The sequence below is a fragment of the Mus caroli genome, chromosome 14 (assembly GCF_900094665.2).
Source record: "Mus caroli chromosome 14, CAROLI_EIJ_v1.1, whole genome shotgun sequence".
Classification (NCBI taxonomy): Eukaryota; Metazoa; Chordata; class Mammalia; order Rodentia; family Muridae; genus Mus; species Mus caroli.
Window position 1 is genome coordinate 89,317,862 of NC_034583.1, and position 19,377 is coordinate 89,337,238.

The 19,377-nt window shown below is 42.8% G+C and overlaps 2 protein-coding genes across 4 annotated transcripts in view; one reads left to right on the plus strand and one right to left on the minus strand.

Moving 5' to 3' along the window:
• Positions 1-6: 6 nt before the first annotated feature.
• Positions 7-11,198, minus strand: Mzt1 (mitotic spindle organizing protein 1). Its single transcript, XM_021182230.2, has 3 exons — positions 11,056-11,198; positions 5,503-5,648; positions 7-1,093 (listed from the first exon to the last, which is right to left on the minus strand). Exons 1-3 carry the CDS (start codon positions 11,135-11,137, stop codon positions 1,073-1,075), a joined length of 249 nt encoding a protein of 82 aa, XP_021037889.1. The 5' UTR covers positions 11,138-11,198; the 3' UTR covers positions 7-1,072.
• An 89-nt stretch (positions 11,199-11,287) lies between these two features.
• Bora (BORA aurora kinase A activator) overlaps positions 11,288-19,377 on the plus strand; it is a 26,931-nt gene continuing 18,841 nt past the window's right edge. For 2 of the 3 annotated variants that reach the window (XM_021182151.2, XM_021182152.2), the window contains exons 1-4: positions 11,288-11,746; positions 12,335-12,502; positions 14,979-15,085; positions 18,536-18,581. In XM_021182151.2, coding sequence (XP_021037810.1) covers positions 12,350-12,502; positions 14,979-15,085; positions 18,536-18,581 — 306 coding nt within the window. In that variant the 5' untranslated portion in view covers positions 11,288-11,746; positions 12,335-12,349. Of the gene's footprint in view, positions 11,747-11,802; positions 11,833-12,334; positions 12,503-14,978; positions 15,086-18,535; positions 18,582-19,377 lie in introns of those variants that run through there. The other variant, XM_029468729.1, reaches the window with a different exon arrangement.

Genomic DNA, 19,377 nt, shown 5'->3' on the forward strand with positions numbered 1-19,377 from the left:
AAATTCTGTAACAGGAACAGAACCAACTCCATCACAACTTTTTTGAATTTATCTTTGACCACCATTTTGATGAGTTAAAAGCTTTAATGGTAAAAATGACAAACATTTTCTGCAAATAATACTGGTACATATTTCATTAGTTTTTGTTGAACAACTGGAAATCCTACTTCTTTAGAAAACATGAGTTAATCTGTTGAAATACACCACCTATGTAGTGACTTAGAGCCAGTCAAGATTCGCTAGTAAGCTTATTGTTTTTATGCAATAACATTAAAAAGGAATTGTGTATGTTTGCTGTTTTCACTTCATACATTATTTTGTGGACCTTTATGTGGTTATAAAATTTACAGAGAAATGCACTTCAGCTGTTCTTATTAGATTTTAATGGTTCAAACTTCAAATAATGCTAAGTTAAGCCCTGGCATTTCTTTTTAAAAATCCAAGTTTCTAAAAGTTCTAAGTTTTCAACAATATAAAAATGATCTTCTTTACACCTTTAACTGCCAAAAAACTGGGTAAAAAACTAAATATTCTGTTAAGGAGATGATTTGAGATGTTTTGGATCCTATTTTTAAAAACAAGATGTGAAACAGAAAACTTCACAAACAGCAGTTCAAATTCCATTAACTTGCAGCTCAATGGAACACACAGCCAGTTTTTATGCTTAAACAATTCAAAATTAAGGTTTATATTGGTAATGTCAACAAGCCATAGCTACTACGCATCACCTCGGATACGATCCACTAACTTCCACCAGGCCCAGCAGCCGTGCATGTCGGCTAGATGCTGTTTAGAAACTCACAGCTAGCAGAGCTATAAATAAGGAATACATAAATAAGTGTGGCAACACTCTGGAATTGGGGCCATTACAACGAGACGTGATGTAAACACACGTGCTGGTTCTCGCTCAAGCCACTTCCCACTGACACGCTCAGCCATGGTTTTATAATTCTTTGTAAAAGAAAACATTTTCTACGCAGCATGCAGCATTGTCATTTTATATCTTGACTATGATGGAATCTTCAAATTTTCTTGCCAAGCTTGACATATCTCATCAGGAATTCTCTGGAAGTCAGCTTGTGTTTTCAGCAGCCTAGACAGAACAAGAGAGCAAGATCCATTATTTTAAGAAACCATAGTTAAGACAACCATGGAGGTAAATCTACCAATACTATACCATATTTAACAAACAGCTAGTTATTCCACATCACAACTCAATTGGTTTTCCTGGAAAAATACAATGATTTTTAATTTTTGTTGTATTATCAGATACTTTAAATTTACTGCCAGATTACAAAAAGGAGTAATTTATATAATAGAGATCATGTAAAATGTACTACTTCTTTAAGAGTTAACACATAACTTGTTTTCCAAGGTCTTCATTAGTTTGTTTTACTGTAGTGTAAAGACAGAATTAATAATGAGAAAGACCTATTAAGCTACAAATAAAGAATAGCAGCAAACAGAGAAGATATTTGTAATTTTTCTTCTTTTTATTTCTTTTTTTATTTTTGCTAAAAGGTATTTATGGTATTTTACTTAAAAACAAAAATAATTTTATTGTAATGAACTCAGAAGTAGAGAAATCACACTTGAACTCCCAGTCCCAAACTCCATATAGCTGACACAGTAAGCCATGCAGCTTCATTCCGTGCTTTACCTTCACTACCAATTACATTTGTATGTTCTTATGCAGATGCAGACGCACAGATGGAACGGACACAGCATGACAGTTAAAACTAGAGAAACAATGAGCTCTGTATTTTCAGGACTCACCCAGGATCACCCTTCTTGCTCTCTTTTCTGAATGGTAGGCAGTATCCCTTACAACTGTCTACACATGTATGTATTACAGACTAGGATTTGCATGAGTGAGAATGTGCAATGTGTTTTCTTTCCCAGACTGGGTGACCTCACCTCCCAGGTTTGTCTGATTCACCAAAATAAATAAATAAATATGATATGTATTCTAGGACTTGAAAGAATAAACATCTATCTACCAGTCAGCCCAGCACTTGGGAAGCTAAGCCCAGAAGAGCTAGAGCTAACCTTGAACTCCATGGGGAAGAAGTCCTGCTTAAAAAAAAAAAGGAACAAAACAAAGACTTAATATAATTTCTTAATAACAATATGAAGATCAATATGAAGATGATCAATTTTATCTTAGAAACACATGCTGGATTTTTAATGTACTTCTATTTCCTAGTTAAAATGTTCTTTTTAGCTAGTTCAAGGAAATACAATGAAATATTGGGGAAATGATAAATATTGCAAAGCAGCAGCCTAACCGTTCCCTTTGCAGGCAGCAGAGCTGACCTTGCTTGCCTCAGACTTGGCTGCTCACAACCAGTCTGAATTAGCGTTTTCCTCCCCCAGACTTACTGCCCAAGAGTAAGAACACAGTTTGAAAATTGCTGCCAGTTGTCATGGTTTGAATATGCTTAGCCAAGGGAGTGGCACTATGTGGAGGTGTGGCCTTGTTGGAGTAGGTAAGTCACTGTGGGCATAGGCTTTAAGACCCTCATCCTAGCTGCCTGGAAGTCAGTCTTCCACTAGCAGCCTTTAGATCTCGTAGAACTCTCAGCTCTGCCTGTACCATGCCTGAACCTCGTAAGTCAGCCCCAAATACATGTTGTTCTTATAAGCGTTGCCTTGGTCATGGTGTCTGTTCACAACAGTAAACCACTCACTAAGGTCTGGTGGCACTCTGGAGACAGAGGCAGGCTGATCTCCATCAGTCTGATTGTGGCCAGCTTTGGATACCCATTGAAATTCTGTCTCAAAAAGGAAAGCATTTAAAAAGCTGGCTCACACATTCTTTGTAAGACGGTGCAATTAAAACTCCAGTATACCACTTAACTGTAACTGTCAGTAGCTGGATGACATTGCCATTAGCTTCAGATTCCTGAGCAGCACCTTGCTGTTACTGTATGACTGGAGGAAGTGATGCCGGCACAGTCTGAGCCTATGGTCTCTCTAGTACAAGGAAGTATTCATTTCACTGCTTCCTACTAACTTTGCAGTTTTCATCCTGCTGTGAAAGCTATAAACTGAGTTTTTAAAAAGATGACAAAGAAAGCAAGTGAATTTTTAAAAAGGCTGGGCAAACCCCCATGAACTGCATTCACTCTTAGGGTTCTCAGAAGTGCAATTTAAACAAAGAGGTCCCAAACATGCTCCTTAATGAGAGATGGCTGACCACTGACGAACATGAAGCAGAGGCAAATCGTGTGCTGCTGGTGAGCTATAAATGAAGACAACTACTCTGGGAAAGCTTGGTGCTGTGATGATCATTAAGTTGATAACACACAACCGACAGCCCAGCGGTTTATGCCTGGGTACATACCTAGAACAACTGCACATATATAAGCATGAAGAGGTATGAACTACAATAATGCTAAATAAGGCTCAGAGTAGCACAACTCAGTATCTACTCAGCACAGAAAGGGTAAATTGTTGTATATTTGTGGAAGGAAATCTATTTGCATGAAAGAAACACATTACAGTGGCATTCAACATAAATGAACACGACAGATGTAACAGAAAAGGGGAAAAACAGTGGAAAAAGAAGATTGTATTTAAACGAAGCATAAACTTTTCTAAAGTTAAAGTAATTTCAGACTTCTAGTTCAGTGAGACTGGTGAATATCTACTTTAGAACTCAGGATGCTGGAGGGGAAAGCCAGGGGGCTGAGAACAGTGACTATGGAGGGAAGAGAGGTCTCTAAAGTGCTAGTAGTGATAACTGTGGTTCCGTAATTCTCTGTGCAGTGCACAAGTGTCTGCAATCAGCACCAGGTGCCTTCCACAGTCACCTTCCACCTTAGCTTTACCAGGTCTTAAGTCGACTGATTGGTCTGCACTAACTGGCCAGCAGGACCCAGGAACCCTATCTCTACCCCGGCACCCCAGCTCTAGGAAACACATCCCTGAACCCAGACTCCTATTGAACGCTGGAGATCAAAAACATGTTTGTATCTCAAAGACTTCACTGAGCCATTGTCCCATGTAACCTCCCCGTACAAGCCTGAAGCAGGCTGAGCCAGACCTGGACTTTGCTTACCACTAAGGAGATCACCTAGGGTGGAGCCTGCCTCCCTGGACCACTCTATTGTTCTGCCACTGCGGCTGTCAGCTGCCAGCTGCCCCTGCCGCTGCCTGCTGGGAGTCTACATATGATCCTACATGTGGTCACCTGCAGCTGGGCTCCAAGGATGATTTGGCGGGAATGGGCTTCCCCACTCCTTTATAAAGCGTGTCTGCCATTAAAAATTTGAGTCTTGGGCTGGTGAGATGGCTCAGTGGGTAAGAGCACCCGACTGCTCTTCCGAAGGTCCAGAGTTCAAATCCCAGCAACCACATGGTGGCTCACAACCATCCGTAACGAGATCTGGCGCCCTCTTCTGGAGTGTCTGAAGACAGCTGCAGTGTACTTACATATAATAAATAAATAAATCTTAAAAAAAAAAAAAAAAAATTTGAGTCTTGATCAGAATACTGTCTTGGCTCCATTTCTCTCTCTCTTCCGCCTAGATTCCTTTTCTTTCAGCTCCAGGCTGCCTCCCAGGCTTGAACCCAGACATGAGAGCCGCCGGCCAGCCCCAACAGTCCCAGCCCTTTTGGTACCTTTAAATCAATATTTACTCTTTAAGTATATTTTGTCTACCCTTTGTATTAGGTTTAAAAACTCAGAGATTAAAAAGAAGAAAATAAAAAACCCTTGGGTTGTTTGAAAAACAACAAAGTGAAAACCAAGCTATCTACATATTTCATATAGTACCATTTTCTCAGAAGAAAAGGGAAGCCATTTTGCTGTTGGACAAGTTTAATTGTAATCACTTGCAATTTCAATAGTCACAGTTAATGAGATACCTCACCACCATACAGACTTCTCTCCTATTGTCTTCACACGGTGTTCTTTCTGATTATCTGTATTCAAATTTCCCTTACCTAATTATGACACCAATTGCTGGATTAGAAACCACCCTAACTCAGTATGAGCTCATTGTAATCTGTGACAAATGTATAAATACGATTTTCAAATATGGTTAGACTCAATTGGTACCAGGGATCAGAACTTGAACCTAACATTTGGCAGGAAGCACAATTCTAGTCAACACAGAAAAATTCTAAAGATAGTGAGAAATTTCTAAGAAATGATATCATGGTTTATCAATAATTTCTGCGGTCTGAACATTTAGCTTCTCGTCTTGAGACTTTCACCTGATAGCATTAGAAGTTTGCATAACCTGGTTTAGTTAAGATTTTTCATTTAGGGCTGGTGAGATGGCTCAGTGGGTAAGAGCACCCGACTGCTCTTCCGAAGGTCCGAGGTTCAAATCCCAGCAACCACATGGTGGCTCACAACCATCCATAACGAGATCTGGCACCCTCTTCTGGAGTGTCTGAAGACAGCTGTAGTGTACTTATATATAATAAAAATAAATAAATCTTTAAAAAAATTTTTCATTTATTTATAACAAACTAACATGCAAATCTAACCTTTAGTGCTTCAGTACCCTTGCGAAGCTCCTTAATAACAGATGATAAGGCTTCTGGGTTGATTCCTTGTTCACAAAGCCGTACACAAATAGACAGCGTTTCCATATCTAAGCCGGTATTCAAAATTCTTGAAATCTCAAGCAGAACTGAAAAAGATATAGACACAATTTTTAAAAGCATAGACACCTAAAAATAAAAATGCATGTGGTACTTCTTTTTTTTAAAGGACTGAACAGGTTTTATTTAGGCATACTTATGTATATACATATGCATGCAATAACAACTAGAAAAGAAATAGAGACCATGAGTTTGGAGGACAGCAAGGAGGGTACACGCCTATGGGGAGTATGGAAGGAAGAAAGCAAGAGAGAATATAGTAACCAAATTATAATATGAACAGTTATAAAGAGAAGTTAAAGAATTTGTGGAAAAAACTTTAGCATGATAACTATAACTTGAAATTCAAGACTTTTCACTCATCGTTTAAAAATATCCTTTACTAGATTATTTTTTCACATAATAAATCCAGGTTCCGGTTTCCCCTTCTGCTACTCCCTCCTCTTTCCATTAGCCTTAGAAACAAACAGAAGGAGAAGAGCTCGGGGAAAGGAACGAGCAGCCAGAGACCCACTCTGGATTGGATATTCAGAAATCCCACTTAAAAACAAACCAACAAAACCCACTAAACTGGAAGCCAGAATCTACACAGGCCAGGGGCAGATCCAGGCAGCCCTGTGCCTGCTGCTTCATCTCTGAGTGTTCAGATCTGTTGTGGTCGTTTGGATTTAGGGGCCTTGTTTTCTCAGTGTCTTCTTCAGCAGGGCTCCCTGAGCTCTAAGAGGGATTTGATGGAGATACTGCATTTGGGTCTGAGATTTCCAAGGGCTCTAACTCTGCACAATGTCTGGCTGTGGGTCTCTGGAGTTTCTCTCAGTTCCTGCAAGAGGAAGCTTCTCTGATGATGGCTGAGTAAGGCACTCATCTATAAAGGAGCCAGCACCTTAGAATTCAGAAGCCAGCATGTGCTTCTCTGCCTCTTTAAAAAAAAAACAAAAAAACGTTTACTGACTGAGTGATGCATGTGTGTGTGTGTGTGTGTGTGTGTGTGTGTGTGTGTGTGGCGGGGGTTTCCCTAGGCCACAGTGCACAAGCAGAGGTCTGAGAACCACTTACAGTTCACTCCTTGCACCACGTAGGTCCTGGGAACTAATCTAGGTTGTCGGGCTTGCTGGCATGGCACCTTTATCTAATGAACCATCTTGCCAGCCTTGTGCCTCAATCTTAAAACACAGCTGCCTAGCACACCTTTTCATGGGAATGCCCTGCTTTCAGCTGCTCTTGCCACTGCTGCGGGAACTGTGGTACATCTGTGTATATACATGCTATGAGAAAGCCTCAGCAACATAGGCACAAAAGGCTTTAGAACCTTTCCGAATAATTTGACATCATAACTGCATCTGTTGGCTTTATTAATAAAAGCTTGTATAATTTAACTTCACTTTATTTTATGTACATGAGTGTTTTGCCTATAGGTATGTACGAGCACCGCATGTGACCCCGCCTTCATTTTCTCCAGCACTGCATTTCTTGGTAATTCACTAGAATATCTGTCTTTGACATGAAAAGCAAGAGCAGAACCTCTCTACCCAAGCACTCTTCCAGGAATCCCTTTCCTTACAGGACATACACACAGCAGTCACGGTAACTCTGTTAACGGATGGCTGTTCCCAACAGTGTGCTTACAATTCATGAATTCATGCCAACTGATAACACAACGTCTGCTGCATACGTCTTCCTTGCATTACGCTTAGGACATTATTTCCCATGCAGATTGAATGTATCATTATTCTTGTCCAGCACTTGGACAAGTTGATTTCTGACTTCCATAAACATTTAAATATTCAATTCCTGTAGTGTAGGTAGAAGAAAAGACCCCTTTCCCAGCAATAAGCCAGTTACCACAATATTACTTACTGGATGATATGCCCTTTTATCACTAACTGCAATTGCTACCTTTACTACATGAATGTTCTCAGAGATCTGTAGAGCACATTGTATCATACCTGTATCATTAATGACTAATTTTATACTGCACAGAGTGGGTTAAATATTCTTCTGTCACTTTCATGTATATAAGCCTTTTTATTCTCTGGGTCAAGTCAGACATTTTCATGAATTTCCAAAACAAATGTTCTGGGATTCCTGCTTCAGTTGCAGGGAACTGTGGATTATTTTGGGAAAACAGACACGTTAACAATATTTAGTTGTTCACCAATTTAACCCTAAGTACTGAAAACTGTAGTATTCATGTGAGCATCCAACTTTTCCTACTTCTCATGTCTCAAAGTTCAACGTGAGACTTAAAAATATATTTTCCATGTCAGTATTAAAAGTTTTTAATATGGAATACAGTATCGCCTGTGGCTTTTTTTCCATTAATGGTTTGCATTTTTCTCATCATAACTCATATTTTCCTGTTTTATATACCTAGTGATTATAAGCCAAATATTGTAAATTTTACTTGGAAGGACATTGTCTGAGTCAGGGTTTCTATTCCTGCACAAACATCATGAACAAGAAGCAGTTGGGGAGGAAAGGGTTTATTCAGCTTATACTTCCACACTGCTGTTCATCACCAAGGAAGTCAGGACTGGAACTCAAGCAGGTCAGAAAGCAGGAGCTGATGCAGAGGCCATGGAGGGATGTTACTTAATGGCTTGCTTCCCCTGGCTTGCTCAGCCTGCTCTCTTATAGAACCCAAGACTACCAGCCCAGAGATGGTCCCACCCACAAGGGCCCTTTTCCCCTTGATCACTAACTGAGAAAATACCCCATAGTTGGATCTCATGGAGGCACTTCCCCAACTGAAGCTCCTTTCTCTGTGATAACCCCAGCCTGTGTCAAGTTGACACATAAAACCAGCCAGTACAGACATGTTTTATTTTTCTGTATTATTGAGCTTATAATAAATATAGTTACATGGTAACGGATTCTTTCAGGTCTAGCTCTTCAAATGAGTTGGGCAGAATCAAAGCACCTTAGCCAATAAGTGATGCTGCTACTAAGGTAAGAACCTTCCACAGACTGTACCCATTGCTTCACAAATTGTGGTTTCCACCGTGGCTGGTAAAATGGCATTGTCCTCCAGCCCTGTGAGAGGGAGCATGGTGTTGTATGACTCTACTACTGTGGGTGTTTTGTGCCCCTCCCATCTGGGTCTCTGGCTGGTGACTGTGCTAACTAACTCAGGCTCTGTGCACTGTGCTCCACTCCAGTCACTCTCTCTGTTTTCAGTCTCTCTTACTCTGTCTTTCTCTCTTTCCATCTCCTTCTCCATTCCTGTCCTCTGCTCTGGCTTCTCTGTCCTCATGGCTCTACTCCCATCTGTGCGCCTACTTATATGTCCACTACCCCTTCTCCAGGCCCTCACTCCTCTCCCGTCCCCCAAACAACCCCCCTTTATACCAGATCTGTTGCATGGTGTGATTTCTCAGGGGGACACTTTGGCATGGGCCTACCAGGTATCCTGCCAACGCCTTTCTCTTTTCTCCTTTTGTACTTTGTGACATTTGGATGAAGATGGGAAGCTCTTCCTGGTCCCAAGCTCCTTGACACCTCTCAATCGGACCCCAAGTTCTCAGGACAAAGGTTAATAGAAGCATCTTGGCTCCCCACACAGCGGGTGCTTCTCCATCCCTGTGATGGCAGATGGTGCATTTCTGCAGAGCAACGTGCTTCCTCAAAGTCCTCAAAACCCCACTGTGGTTCCCTTCTGCTCCTGTCGTATAGGGAAAACCTCTTTTTCACCGATAGAGACTTCCTCGTCTTGTTTGTGAGTATATGGCTGGGAAAAATCATATTCCTCCCACAGCATGTGCAAAGTTACATACCTGCTTGCCCTCGAAATTGAAAAGAAAACTTTACAGGTGAGTCCCACTAACCTAGCAACCACTGACAGGAAAAGCTTAAAGTCACGGTTAGGAATCTGAAATGAGCAGAATGAAAAGGAGAAAAACATTTGAGCTTCAAGAAAAACTGCTATCAAAGGAAGATCCAAACTGAAAATGTCATGTTGGTTCTTGAACAGTGACTTAAATGCGCTAAAACCTCACACATACTCTTACTTCGTTAAAAAAGCAAACAAACTTCGTCAATGTTTTTATACTGTGTACTTTTTACTTTACAACAAGTTCTCTCATAAAAGGTTGGGATGCAAGCCTGAGCCCTCCCTCACAGCAGGCCCACCAACTTAACCCGTTCTCTTCAGATACTACTCACAACACACACTGGTGCACCCAGCACCCCACCCCATGGCCGCTCCAGAGGCAAAAAGAGAAGGCTCGGGAAGTTGAGGTCACTCTAGGCTACACAGGGCGAAGAGTCTTATCTCAGAACAACACAACCTGAAACCCACAACGGTACCCTTGTGTACATACATTTATTTTACAAAACAATAAACCGTGGAACATCTAAGATGAAAAAAAGAAAAAAAAAAAAAAGACAGGCTGGAGACAGAAAAAGAACAATGTGCCAAACACCTATGAGGTGGGGAAAACCAATGCAAAGCTTCTAGCAGTTTTACTCTTTAAAAATGAAAGCAGTGATCAGAGCAGGACATTCAAAGATTCTATCAGAAGGAGCAAGATAAGAAAGTGGGCGTTTAGAGAAGAAAACACAGGGCGGGACGGCGACAATTACATAAGGTTATCTTTTGAGAAAGATGCTGAGGGGGTAACCTCTGGAAACCATCAAAGCCACTGCCAAAACAGACTTGTAGCACCACACGTAGATGGAAACGTGTAAAATTAAGACAAAGAAAGATGCTTGCTAACGCAAAAGAAAAAGCAAATAAAACCGATCACTTGATACACACTTTACCTGGCTGTCTTATTTTAAATACCCAACAATACCCCCTCGGAGCTACAACTTTATTTTATTGTTTACGAATAATAGTTACTTTCTAAGCGTTGGGTCCGAGAGGGACAAAGCTGCAGAACCATAGCAGAGAAAAGGGAACTCAGATTTATTTCTGTACCTGCGGGTGCGCTCTACCTATCAGGCAGCGGGCGCGGACACACCCACAACCGCGGTCACCCGTGTCGCCCGATCTAAGGAGTGAGAGATGGTGACGGGGAGAGGTGCTCAATCACTGGAAACAAATAACCCGTTACTGAAACGCCTGGGCCCCGGAACTGAGCTCACCGCGTGGACAAAAAGGTCCACGACCCCTTTCGCGCCGGGTCTCCAGTCGTAGGCTTCTCCAGCTACAGGAGCACGCGCCAGACACCGGGCGGGTCGCCTGTCCCCAGGCTGGGCGCGCAGGCAGCGGTCGCGAGGCCTGGAACGGCCCCCGCGCGCCAAACTCCGCCGCAGCGGAAAGCCGGAGCTCTGGGGCCGCCAGCTTCGAGGTCGCGGCGGGTCCCCTTCCCCGTCCCCTGGCAGGGTACCGCCGAGGCCGACGCGGGGACCGTGGGGTCCTCCACGACGCCTCCACCCGGGGAACTCGGCGCCGGGAAGCGCAGGCCCGGTTAGACGAGAACGACGCGCACTCACCGTCCATGGTCTCCCTCACCGCGTTCAGGTTGGCCGAGGCCGCCGCACCCGCTCCCGCGCCCGCGCCGCTACCGCTCGCCATGGAGAGGAGAAGCTCCCGCCTGGAGCGAGAAGGCCTGACCCGGAACTGGAGCGCCCGCCGCCGCTCGGCCCCGCCCACACACCGCGCGGCTGCGCTCGCACCGCCCAGGCCCCGCCCCCGCCGCCCGGGCCCCGCCCCCTCGCGCCGAGCGCCGACGCTGGACCGCGTTGATTTGAATTTGGAGCCTCGTTCCCTTGCGCGGAACGTAGGGCGAGGAGTTAGCGTTCGAATTCACCCCGCCGCCTCGACGCCATTGGCTGGTTCGCGGACGGCGGTGGGACGTGATTGGCCAGTGGCTTCTCCCCGCCCCGCGCCCTGGTTGGCCGGAGAGCACAGAGGGAGTTAAAGAGTCGGCGCCTGGCGTGGGCATCTGCAGGGTGATGCTAGAACTTCCACGGTACCCACGAGTGTAGGTACGTTCTCCGTGGCCCCAGGCCTGGACTCCTGCTTCGAGGTGGACCGCTCTGGTTTCCTGGCCCCAGACGTGCCTGTGAGCTCGCCTAGGTGTGAAAGGGAGCAGAGAGAGAGGGCGCCTGGACACTGAATGGTCGCTGGAAGTGACGTCTCTGCTGTTACCGAGGGAGCCCGCTCAACTTTGAACTTCCAAAAGTAAATTCTTTTCTTCTCCACCCCCCTCCCCCTTTCTGGCTGTAACCCGCTTTGGAAGGAATGCAGCGTGCCTTTGGATCCCGGAGGTGGAGTGCTCTTTAGGAAAAGTAGTTTAAATCCCCACCTGGATCCAGCCTGTCACTCACCCTGTTCAAGTGAGGACTAACGTGCCAGTAGTAATAATTGCAGTACTGTATGGAATTATTTGGGTATCCGGACGGTTTTCATACGGTTTAGTCTTGAGATGATGGATAAAGAAAACGACAAATAGAAATCGTTTGGTTGGAAAGGCACTTATTTTTGGTGTAATCAGATTGGACCAGAGCCCACTCATAACTGGTTGGCTGCTTCATATATGCCGCATAACTTCCGTGCAATGTGTTGCTTCCTCTGAAAAAATGATAGGAGCATTGCCGTACCTTCCCCAGCTCCCAAGGTTAGGCTTGAGAAAACGTGCAGGACTGATTCTCCTTTGTAAACCATAGAAAACCCCAAGAGGATTCGATTTGGAGTGAGATGTTGAATGTATTTTGTCAGTATCTATGATACTCAATAATTTTAATATGTGTACTTTTGATTTCTTTCTAGTTTGCTTCCTGGGCTATGGGAGATGTCAGCGAATTAAAAATGCAAATAACACCAGAAACTCCAGGAAGGATTCCTGTTTTAAATCCCTTTGAAAGTCCTAGTGATTATTCTAATCTCCATGAACAAACCCTTGCTAGTCCTTCTATCTTTAAGTCCACAAAACTACCAGTAAGTTTCTCTTGCCTAGTGTTTACAAGTGATTTTAAGTGAAAGTAACTACAAATAATTTTAAGTGTAAATACAAGAAGAAGATGGCACCTAATCTTCTAATGGTTCTTTGAGCAGACATGATCTGAGCACTCTTACGCAGTAGGTCGACATCCAGGAACTGCCCACACCAACAGGAAACAGCAGACAGGCTTTACAAGTTAGCTGGTCACAGCTGAGCTACTCATATACACCTCAGACCAAAGACAGCAGCCAAGACCAATATGGAGACAAACATGCCACGCTCTAGTAACGAATTATGGACACAGAAATGTGAATTTCTTATTATTTTTCTGTCATAAAATAGTGATAACTTTGTTTCCTTTTGCCCGGCCATTTGAAAACGTTTAGCCCTAATAAAGCTTGCGGTTATTATAAAAGGGAGCAAAGTCCTGCACTGTTGGGAAAAAACTCAGCAAAATGAGCAACTTTGAAATTGCAACGTGTAGCCGGGCGAGGTGACACACGCCTTTAATCCCAGCACTCGGGAGGCAGAGGCAGGCTGATTTCTGAGTTCAAGGACAGCCTGGTCTACAAAGTGGGTTTCAGGACAGCCAGGGCTACACAGAGAAACCCTGTCTCAAAAAACCGAAAAAAAAAAAAAAAAAGAAATTGTAACTCATGTCCTATGAATAATATTTATCAGAAGGATGGAACATAGGAAGTGTGTTCTTTAGGAAATCAGGGAAGACTTCATCAGTGTTGCTTTTTTTTTACTTTGCTACCCTGGCAAGGTTCTTTTGATTTGTTAAGCACACTTACCTAGAAAAGCTGTTGTAAAGCAAGGTGCGTTGGCTACTTTGATGTCAGCTTGACTTTAAGCTCAAGTCTCAGACTCAGTTGAGAAGATGCGCCCATTGGATTGCATTTCAGCCAAACCTGTTGGACATTTTCTTGATTAAAACTTAGTATAGGAGGGCACAGTCTATTGTGGATGGTCCCATTGACAGGCTGGTAGTCCTGGGGTCTGTAAGAAAGCAAGCTGAGCAAGCCATTAAGTAGCACTCCCGAGGCCATGGCTACCTCAGGTCCTCCTTCCAGGTTCCTGTCCTGTTTGAGTTCCTGCCCTGACTTCCATCAATGGTGACCAGTAATATGGAAGTCTAAGCCAGATCAGCCCTTTTCTCCCAGAGTTGCTTTTGGTCGTGGTGTTTTATCACAGTCATCGTAACCCTCACTAAGACACCAGATGGCTGTTTCTTCTGCGTTTTATGGCAGCGTAGACAGGAAAGAGTTGTGCGTGAGCCAGACTCAGTTTATATAGTCATTGCGTTAGTTTGGCCTTGCAACATTCACTGATTATGATAAGACTTAGCTTATTTTAAAGTTGTCTAACTTCAAATTATCTTAATCCAAAGTAAATAACGGTGGCTGGGAAGATAGCTCAGTAGGTAGCATGCTTGCCATTTGTAGAACAAGCACAAGGACATGAGTTAGAGCCCCAGGACCCATGTCACAAAGCCAGGGGTGATGGATGGTTGTCCTTCTAGTGTAGGGGAGATAATACAGCCCCATTCTTGGGGCTCCTTGCCCAGCCAGCCTAGATTACTAATTGGATCAATGCCAATGAAGACCCTGTCTCAAAAAACCAAGGGATAATACCCAAGATTGGCCTCCAGCCTCCTAGTGTGCATGTGTGCAGATGCACGCGTGCGCACACACACACACACTTATATCCTCACAAACATGGACATAGATATGCCCACAGTAATAAAAGAATGCTTTGGTTTTTGTTTTTCCAGACAAGGTTTCTTTGTGTGGCCTTGGCTGTCCTGGAACAAGCTCTCTGGACCAGGCTAGCCAGAAACTCACAAGAGATTGACCTGCCTCTGCCCCTGCCCCTGCCCCTGCATGCTGGGAGTAAAGGTGTCCACTTGGCATCAGTTAAATTGTGATTAAACTTCAAAGCCAGAAATGATAACACCCTGCCTGCCTTCCCCTGAGGATATTTGTAGTTACAGTTTTAGATTTGAGTAAGGTTTGGGACCAGCTGAATAGCTGCATATGGAGAAGCCCTAGATGGTATTCAATATTTTGAGGACAGTTATTTCAGGAGCTGTTGGAGCTACTTGTGTAGTTGAGATTTCATTCTCAATGGCGATTAATGTCTTCTACCTTTGGTAAATTAACCACGGGCACCGTTTCTCCCTCATGCATGCTAATCTAATTTCTATAGCTTTGTTGCTCTGGTTTTTAGAGTATTATGCTATCTTTAAAATTGTCCAGAAGACGGTGGTGTTTTAAGAGATAGTGTGCAGCAGGTTGACTTAGTGGGACTTGGTTACATTTGCCATTTAATTTACAGTAATTGAACTCAGAAAGTATAAGCCACAAAAGATTTTTATGTTCTAGCCATCTGCAGTTTTGAAGGTAATATTGGGTATCATTTTGATGAACTATTTTAGTTTGATTTTATATGTATATTTATTTTATTAAGACTCCAGGGAAATTTAGGTGGTCTATTGATCAGCTGGCCATAATAAATCCTGTAGAGATTGATCCAGAGGAGATCCATCGGCAGGCTTCCTACCTAAGGCTTTCTCGGTAAGTTTGCCTTTCTCCTACTTGAGTATAGTAGCAGACTCTTATGTAAAGAAAAATACGAACTTCTAAAAGCCTGTTATTTATATGTGTACATATATCAACAAAGAAAAAAATTAATGTGGATTTTTTTCCCTTTTTAAGTTTAAAGCATTATATTTCTGGAACGATCCCTTGACTTAGAATTGCAGTCTGTATAGGAATCCATTTCTTGTACAACTGACACATGTGCACACATGCCACGCCCCTCCCCCCAATCCTCCCCCACACACACTCAAAACACGTCTGCCTTCCTAGTGCTTGGTTAGCTAGAGAAGCACTCTGACATTTGTAACTTTTCTCTATAGTTGTCTTTCTGATGTTTGGGTTGGTGACTAAGAAGAAAACAGAATACGTTTCAGTTGCTGCCTGATCAGGGAAGGCTAAAACCTAACAGCTCACTGAATGCAGCCGCATTTGTTGGCAGTAGAGAGCTCTGAGCATCATTCATCTTTAACACAGGTCATCGAGGAATCGCAATTCCTTTTAAAAGATCCGTGAGTGTGCACACACAGTATCTGTGAGCGAGAGAGCACATGCCATGGAGCAGGTGTGGAGCGCAGAGGGCAGCCTTTAATAGTTGGGTCTCTCATTCCACCTTGGAGTCCAGAGGCTGATTTCAGGCAGAGGGCTGTGCATGACAAGTGCCTTACCTGCTGAGCCGTTCCGTGGGCCCGCAAATTGTCTTCCCTTTAATTCTGCATGCCACCTGGGTAGTCTGAACTTCTTTGTTGATGTGTTAGGTAGTTTTCAAACACCAGTGTGCCTCCGGCTTGTGCTGTTCAGTGATGTTCAATGTAGAGAGAGCATGCACTTTGCCAGTGGGCCAGAGCTAGGTTTTTAATTAACAGATTGCTAGGAAGCAATACTTATAGTTTAAAGAGCCTTCCTTTTACAGTCTGATTTTTTTCTCTTTTCTTTTATTGCAAGTAGATTTTTTTTCCTTCATATAATATATCTTACTATGGTTTCTCCTCCTTCTGTTCTTCCTAGTTACTCCACACCTCCCCTTCCATCTGGATCCCACTCACTTTCCATTCTCTTAAGAAAATAAACAGGCTTCTAAGGGATGCTAATATAATATAGTATGATATACATGATATGATTAACATAATATAATATAACATGGTGAAACAAAACCTATACATTGGGGTTGGACAAAGCAAACAGAAGGAACAGAGCACAAGAGAAAGCACAAGAATCAGACCCACTCCGTCCAGACTGGAAGCCATAATCTGTACACATAGGAACTGGTGCAGACTCACGCAGGCCGTGCATGCTGCGTCATCTGTGAGTTCAGATGAGTGGTGCTCATGTTGGTGTAGAGGGCCTTGTCTCCACGGTACCCTCCACCACCTCTTGCTCTTACACTCTTTTTACCTCCTCCTCTGCAGTGTTCCCTGAGCCCTGAGAAAGGGATGTGATGGAGACATCCCATTTATGCTGAATGGCCCAATTTGTCTGCACAATGTCTGGCTATGGGTATTTGCTCTCATCTACTTCAGGAGGAAGCTTCTTTGATAATGGCTGAGCAATGCTTATAGTCTTTTTTTTTTTTGAATATTTGAAAAAGAATCAAATACATGGCTTTTCTGTATTTAATTTTCTGTCATAAAATAGGTATATTGATAGTCCAAAGCAGTTGGATCTTTTCTTCTCTGGATTTAGAATTAATTCATAGAAAGATGCATCTGTTGAGATGTCCTTCCGAACGCTTGCCTGCTTTTCTACTCCATTTCTCTCTGCTTGGTGTCCTGATGACCATTCACCCATAATCAATACTCACCTGAAGTCATAGACAAAAGGGAATGGGCTGAAAAGGGAAAAGCATGCACAGTTTTACATTTTAAGTAATACCTTCCATAGGGAAGATAAAATAAGTCAAATGAGTATATGCGTAAGTTTTTTATCTCCCCCGAAATATATACTGTGTTTTCTGCCTCTTCAGTATATTGAATTCAGACAGCTACAGTGCCATCTGTGGAGGTAACTTCCTGAGCTCTGAGGCACTGCACATCCCTCCTGCCCTGAAAAGCTAACTGGACAAGTAGCCCACAGTTGCAATATATTTTACAAAAATAGCGGTGTGTTATCTGGCTGAGTTTAGAAAGAGAATTTTTGTGTATTCGAGTAGGTGTATCTGTTGTTAGAGGAGGAAAGCAGGAATCTATTCTGATGTTAATTTACTGATGTAGTTCATTGAGTGCTCGTCCTTCTACCAAAAGAAGTGAACACTCTCCTCAGAAGGTGTCGGTTTATGCATGGAAACAAACAACAAGCCTCTTCTAACTCCCAGGGCCCTCAGCCCTTCCCTTAGTACGTGTAGTGCACGCAGGTGTATCAGAATAAAGGAAAGCATGAGGAGTCAGAGAACTAGCCGCCTGTGTGCATATGTGTGTGCAGCAGTGTGCTAGACATGGTACTTTGCCCTATCTGCCACAGTAGAGTTATCAGTTCCAGCGGTCACCTGGTTCCAATAATTAGCTGAATATTTCAGACCTGAGCCCCTCTGGTGAGACTGCAGAAGGGCTGGGCTCAAGCGAGATTAATGCGTATGCAGTTACTTTGGTATGGTTATCATATGGCCGCGGTAGTGGAAGCAGCTGAGTTGTTGGACTCAGGGTCTGTCGCGCATGCTAGGACGCACGCGCGGATCAGCGTAGTTTATTTTGTCATAATTCCTTGACTTAACCAACACACACACCCTCATAGAGGCTTCCTTTTTTTTTTTTTTTCTTTTTTTCCTTTCCTTTAAAGCTGGAACAGCTAGGTACATGAACAGTTACTGAGGAAAATCATTTGGAATTATTTTTTCAATTTTATTTACCAATTTATGGATGGACATTGCTTGCTGGCATAAGATAAAGAAGTGGTCTCACAAGGCCAGTTGCCACATCCCTGGCAGTGGTGCCTTGTGCTTGGGACCCAACATTTTATACTAAAGTTTATAGCAGAAAAATTTGTGTTGTAATTCTGTATTTCATTAGAACAAAAAATTTGGACAAAATTTTATATTGTTAGTATATTTTAGAATTAATATTTTTGCTTATCTATTCAAAACAGTAGGTTCTTAATTTCTTTTTAGAATTATGTTTATCCTAAAATTACCACTATAAAGAAATCGCTGTAAATGAAGAGAAGAGAATTTGGACAGTTATTAGTTTTCTATCAAATGAAATACTTCATTTCTGTTGCTTAAAAGCACTTTATTTAAATTATGTTATTGGTAGAAACTTGGGTATATCAGTAAAAGCCTTTTAAAAGGAAGTTTTCTTCCATTCAGAGTTTGACTAAGAGGGAAGTAAGCATGACAGCTAATGTGAATTTCAGAATACCTCCATGAATTAAATGCTCTTTAATGTTCAATAAGTTGAAATAATGGCCTGGTTATTTTTCTTCTTTATTTCTGTATAGAATAGATAAAGATGTGGAAGACAAAAGACAAAAAGCCATTGAAGAGGTAACTGAACACTGTTATGATCATTAAGCCAGCCAACAATGAATTTTGTATGTGTGCCCTCTCCTTTAGGAAGACTTGAAATCCTTCACTGTCACACTTCCCTGTGGTCCGCAGTGCTCTCCTCTGGTCCCTTGTGTCCCCCTCCCCACCATTCTGAGCTCTTTAGTTTCCAGCTGGCTCAGTAGTTCCCTTATGCTCGTGGAGGTCACCGGCTTCCCTGCTTAGGTTAGTCTGGTTTGGGGCACTATGCTCTGCTCCTCAGTCATCTCGTGCCTAAGGCCTAACAGAGTTTGTCTGCCCTGGGCTTTCAGAGCCTGAGGAGCACAACTTCTGATTCCAGCTGGAGTTATCTAAAGGAAGCTGAGAATTTTTAGTTGTCCACTGTCTAGTTTCCATACATACTAATTTTGTGTTTTGTTGTTAATTCTTACGAATGTGGAATATAGTCATAAGATGGTTTAGTTTCCTACTCTAGTATAAAGATGACCCCGTTCTTTCCTCAGCACGAGTTTATGTCAGAGCAGCTCCTTCTGAACGCTCCAGCTTACCCTCTGGACTTGACTACACATTCCTATTCTTTAGCTGTACACTGGCTCATCTGTACCGCAAAAGATTTATATTGACGGCCTGTTCTGGGGTCGGGTGACTGGCTCCTCCTTGATTTTTCTAACGTACTTTCTGTCCCTTATACTTCAGATTCCAACCTTGGTTTAAAAAATGGTCTAACGCTTATAATGCTTAATCCTGACAAACCTTGTTTCCCTTTGTTCGTCTAGTTTTTTTTTTTAATTTTTAA

Bases quoted from the DNA above. Each gene is read 5' to 3' on its own strand.
- Mzt1 (XM_021182230.2), bottom strand. From the start codon at position 11,137: ATGGCGAGCGGTAGCGGCGCGGGCGCGGGAGCGGGTGCGGCGGCCTCG. The intron at 5,649-11,055 runs GTGAGTGCGCGT...TATCTTTTTCAG, and splicing joins GGTGAGGGAGACCATGGACG to TTCTGCTTGAGATTTCAAGA. The intron at 1,094-5,502 runs GTTAGATTTGCA...TGTTCTGTCTAG, and splicing joins AGGGTACTGAAGCACTAAAG to GCTGCTGAAAACACAAGCTG.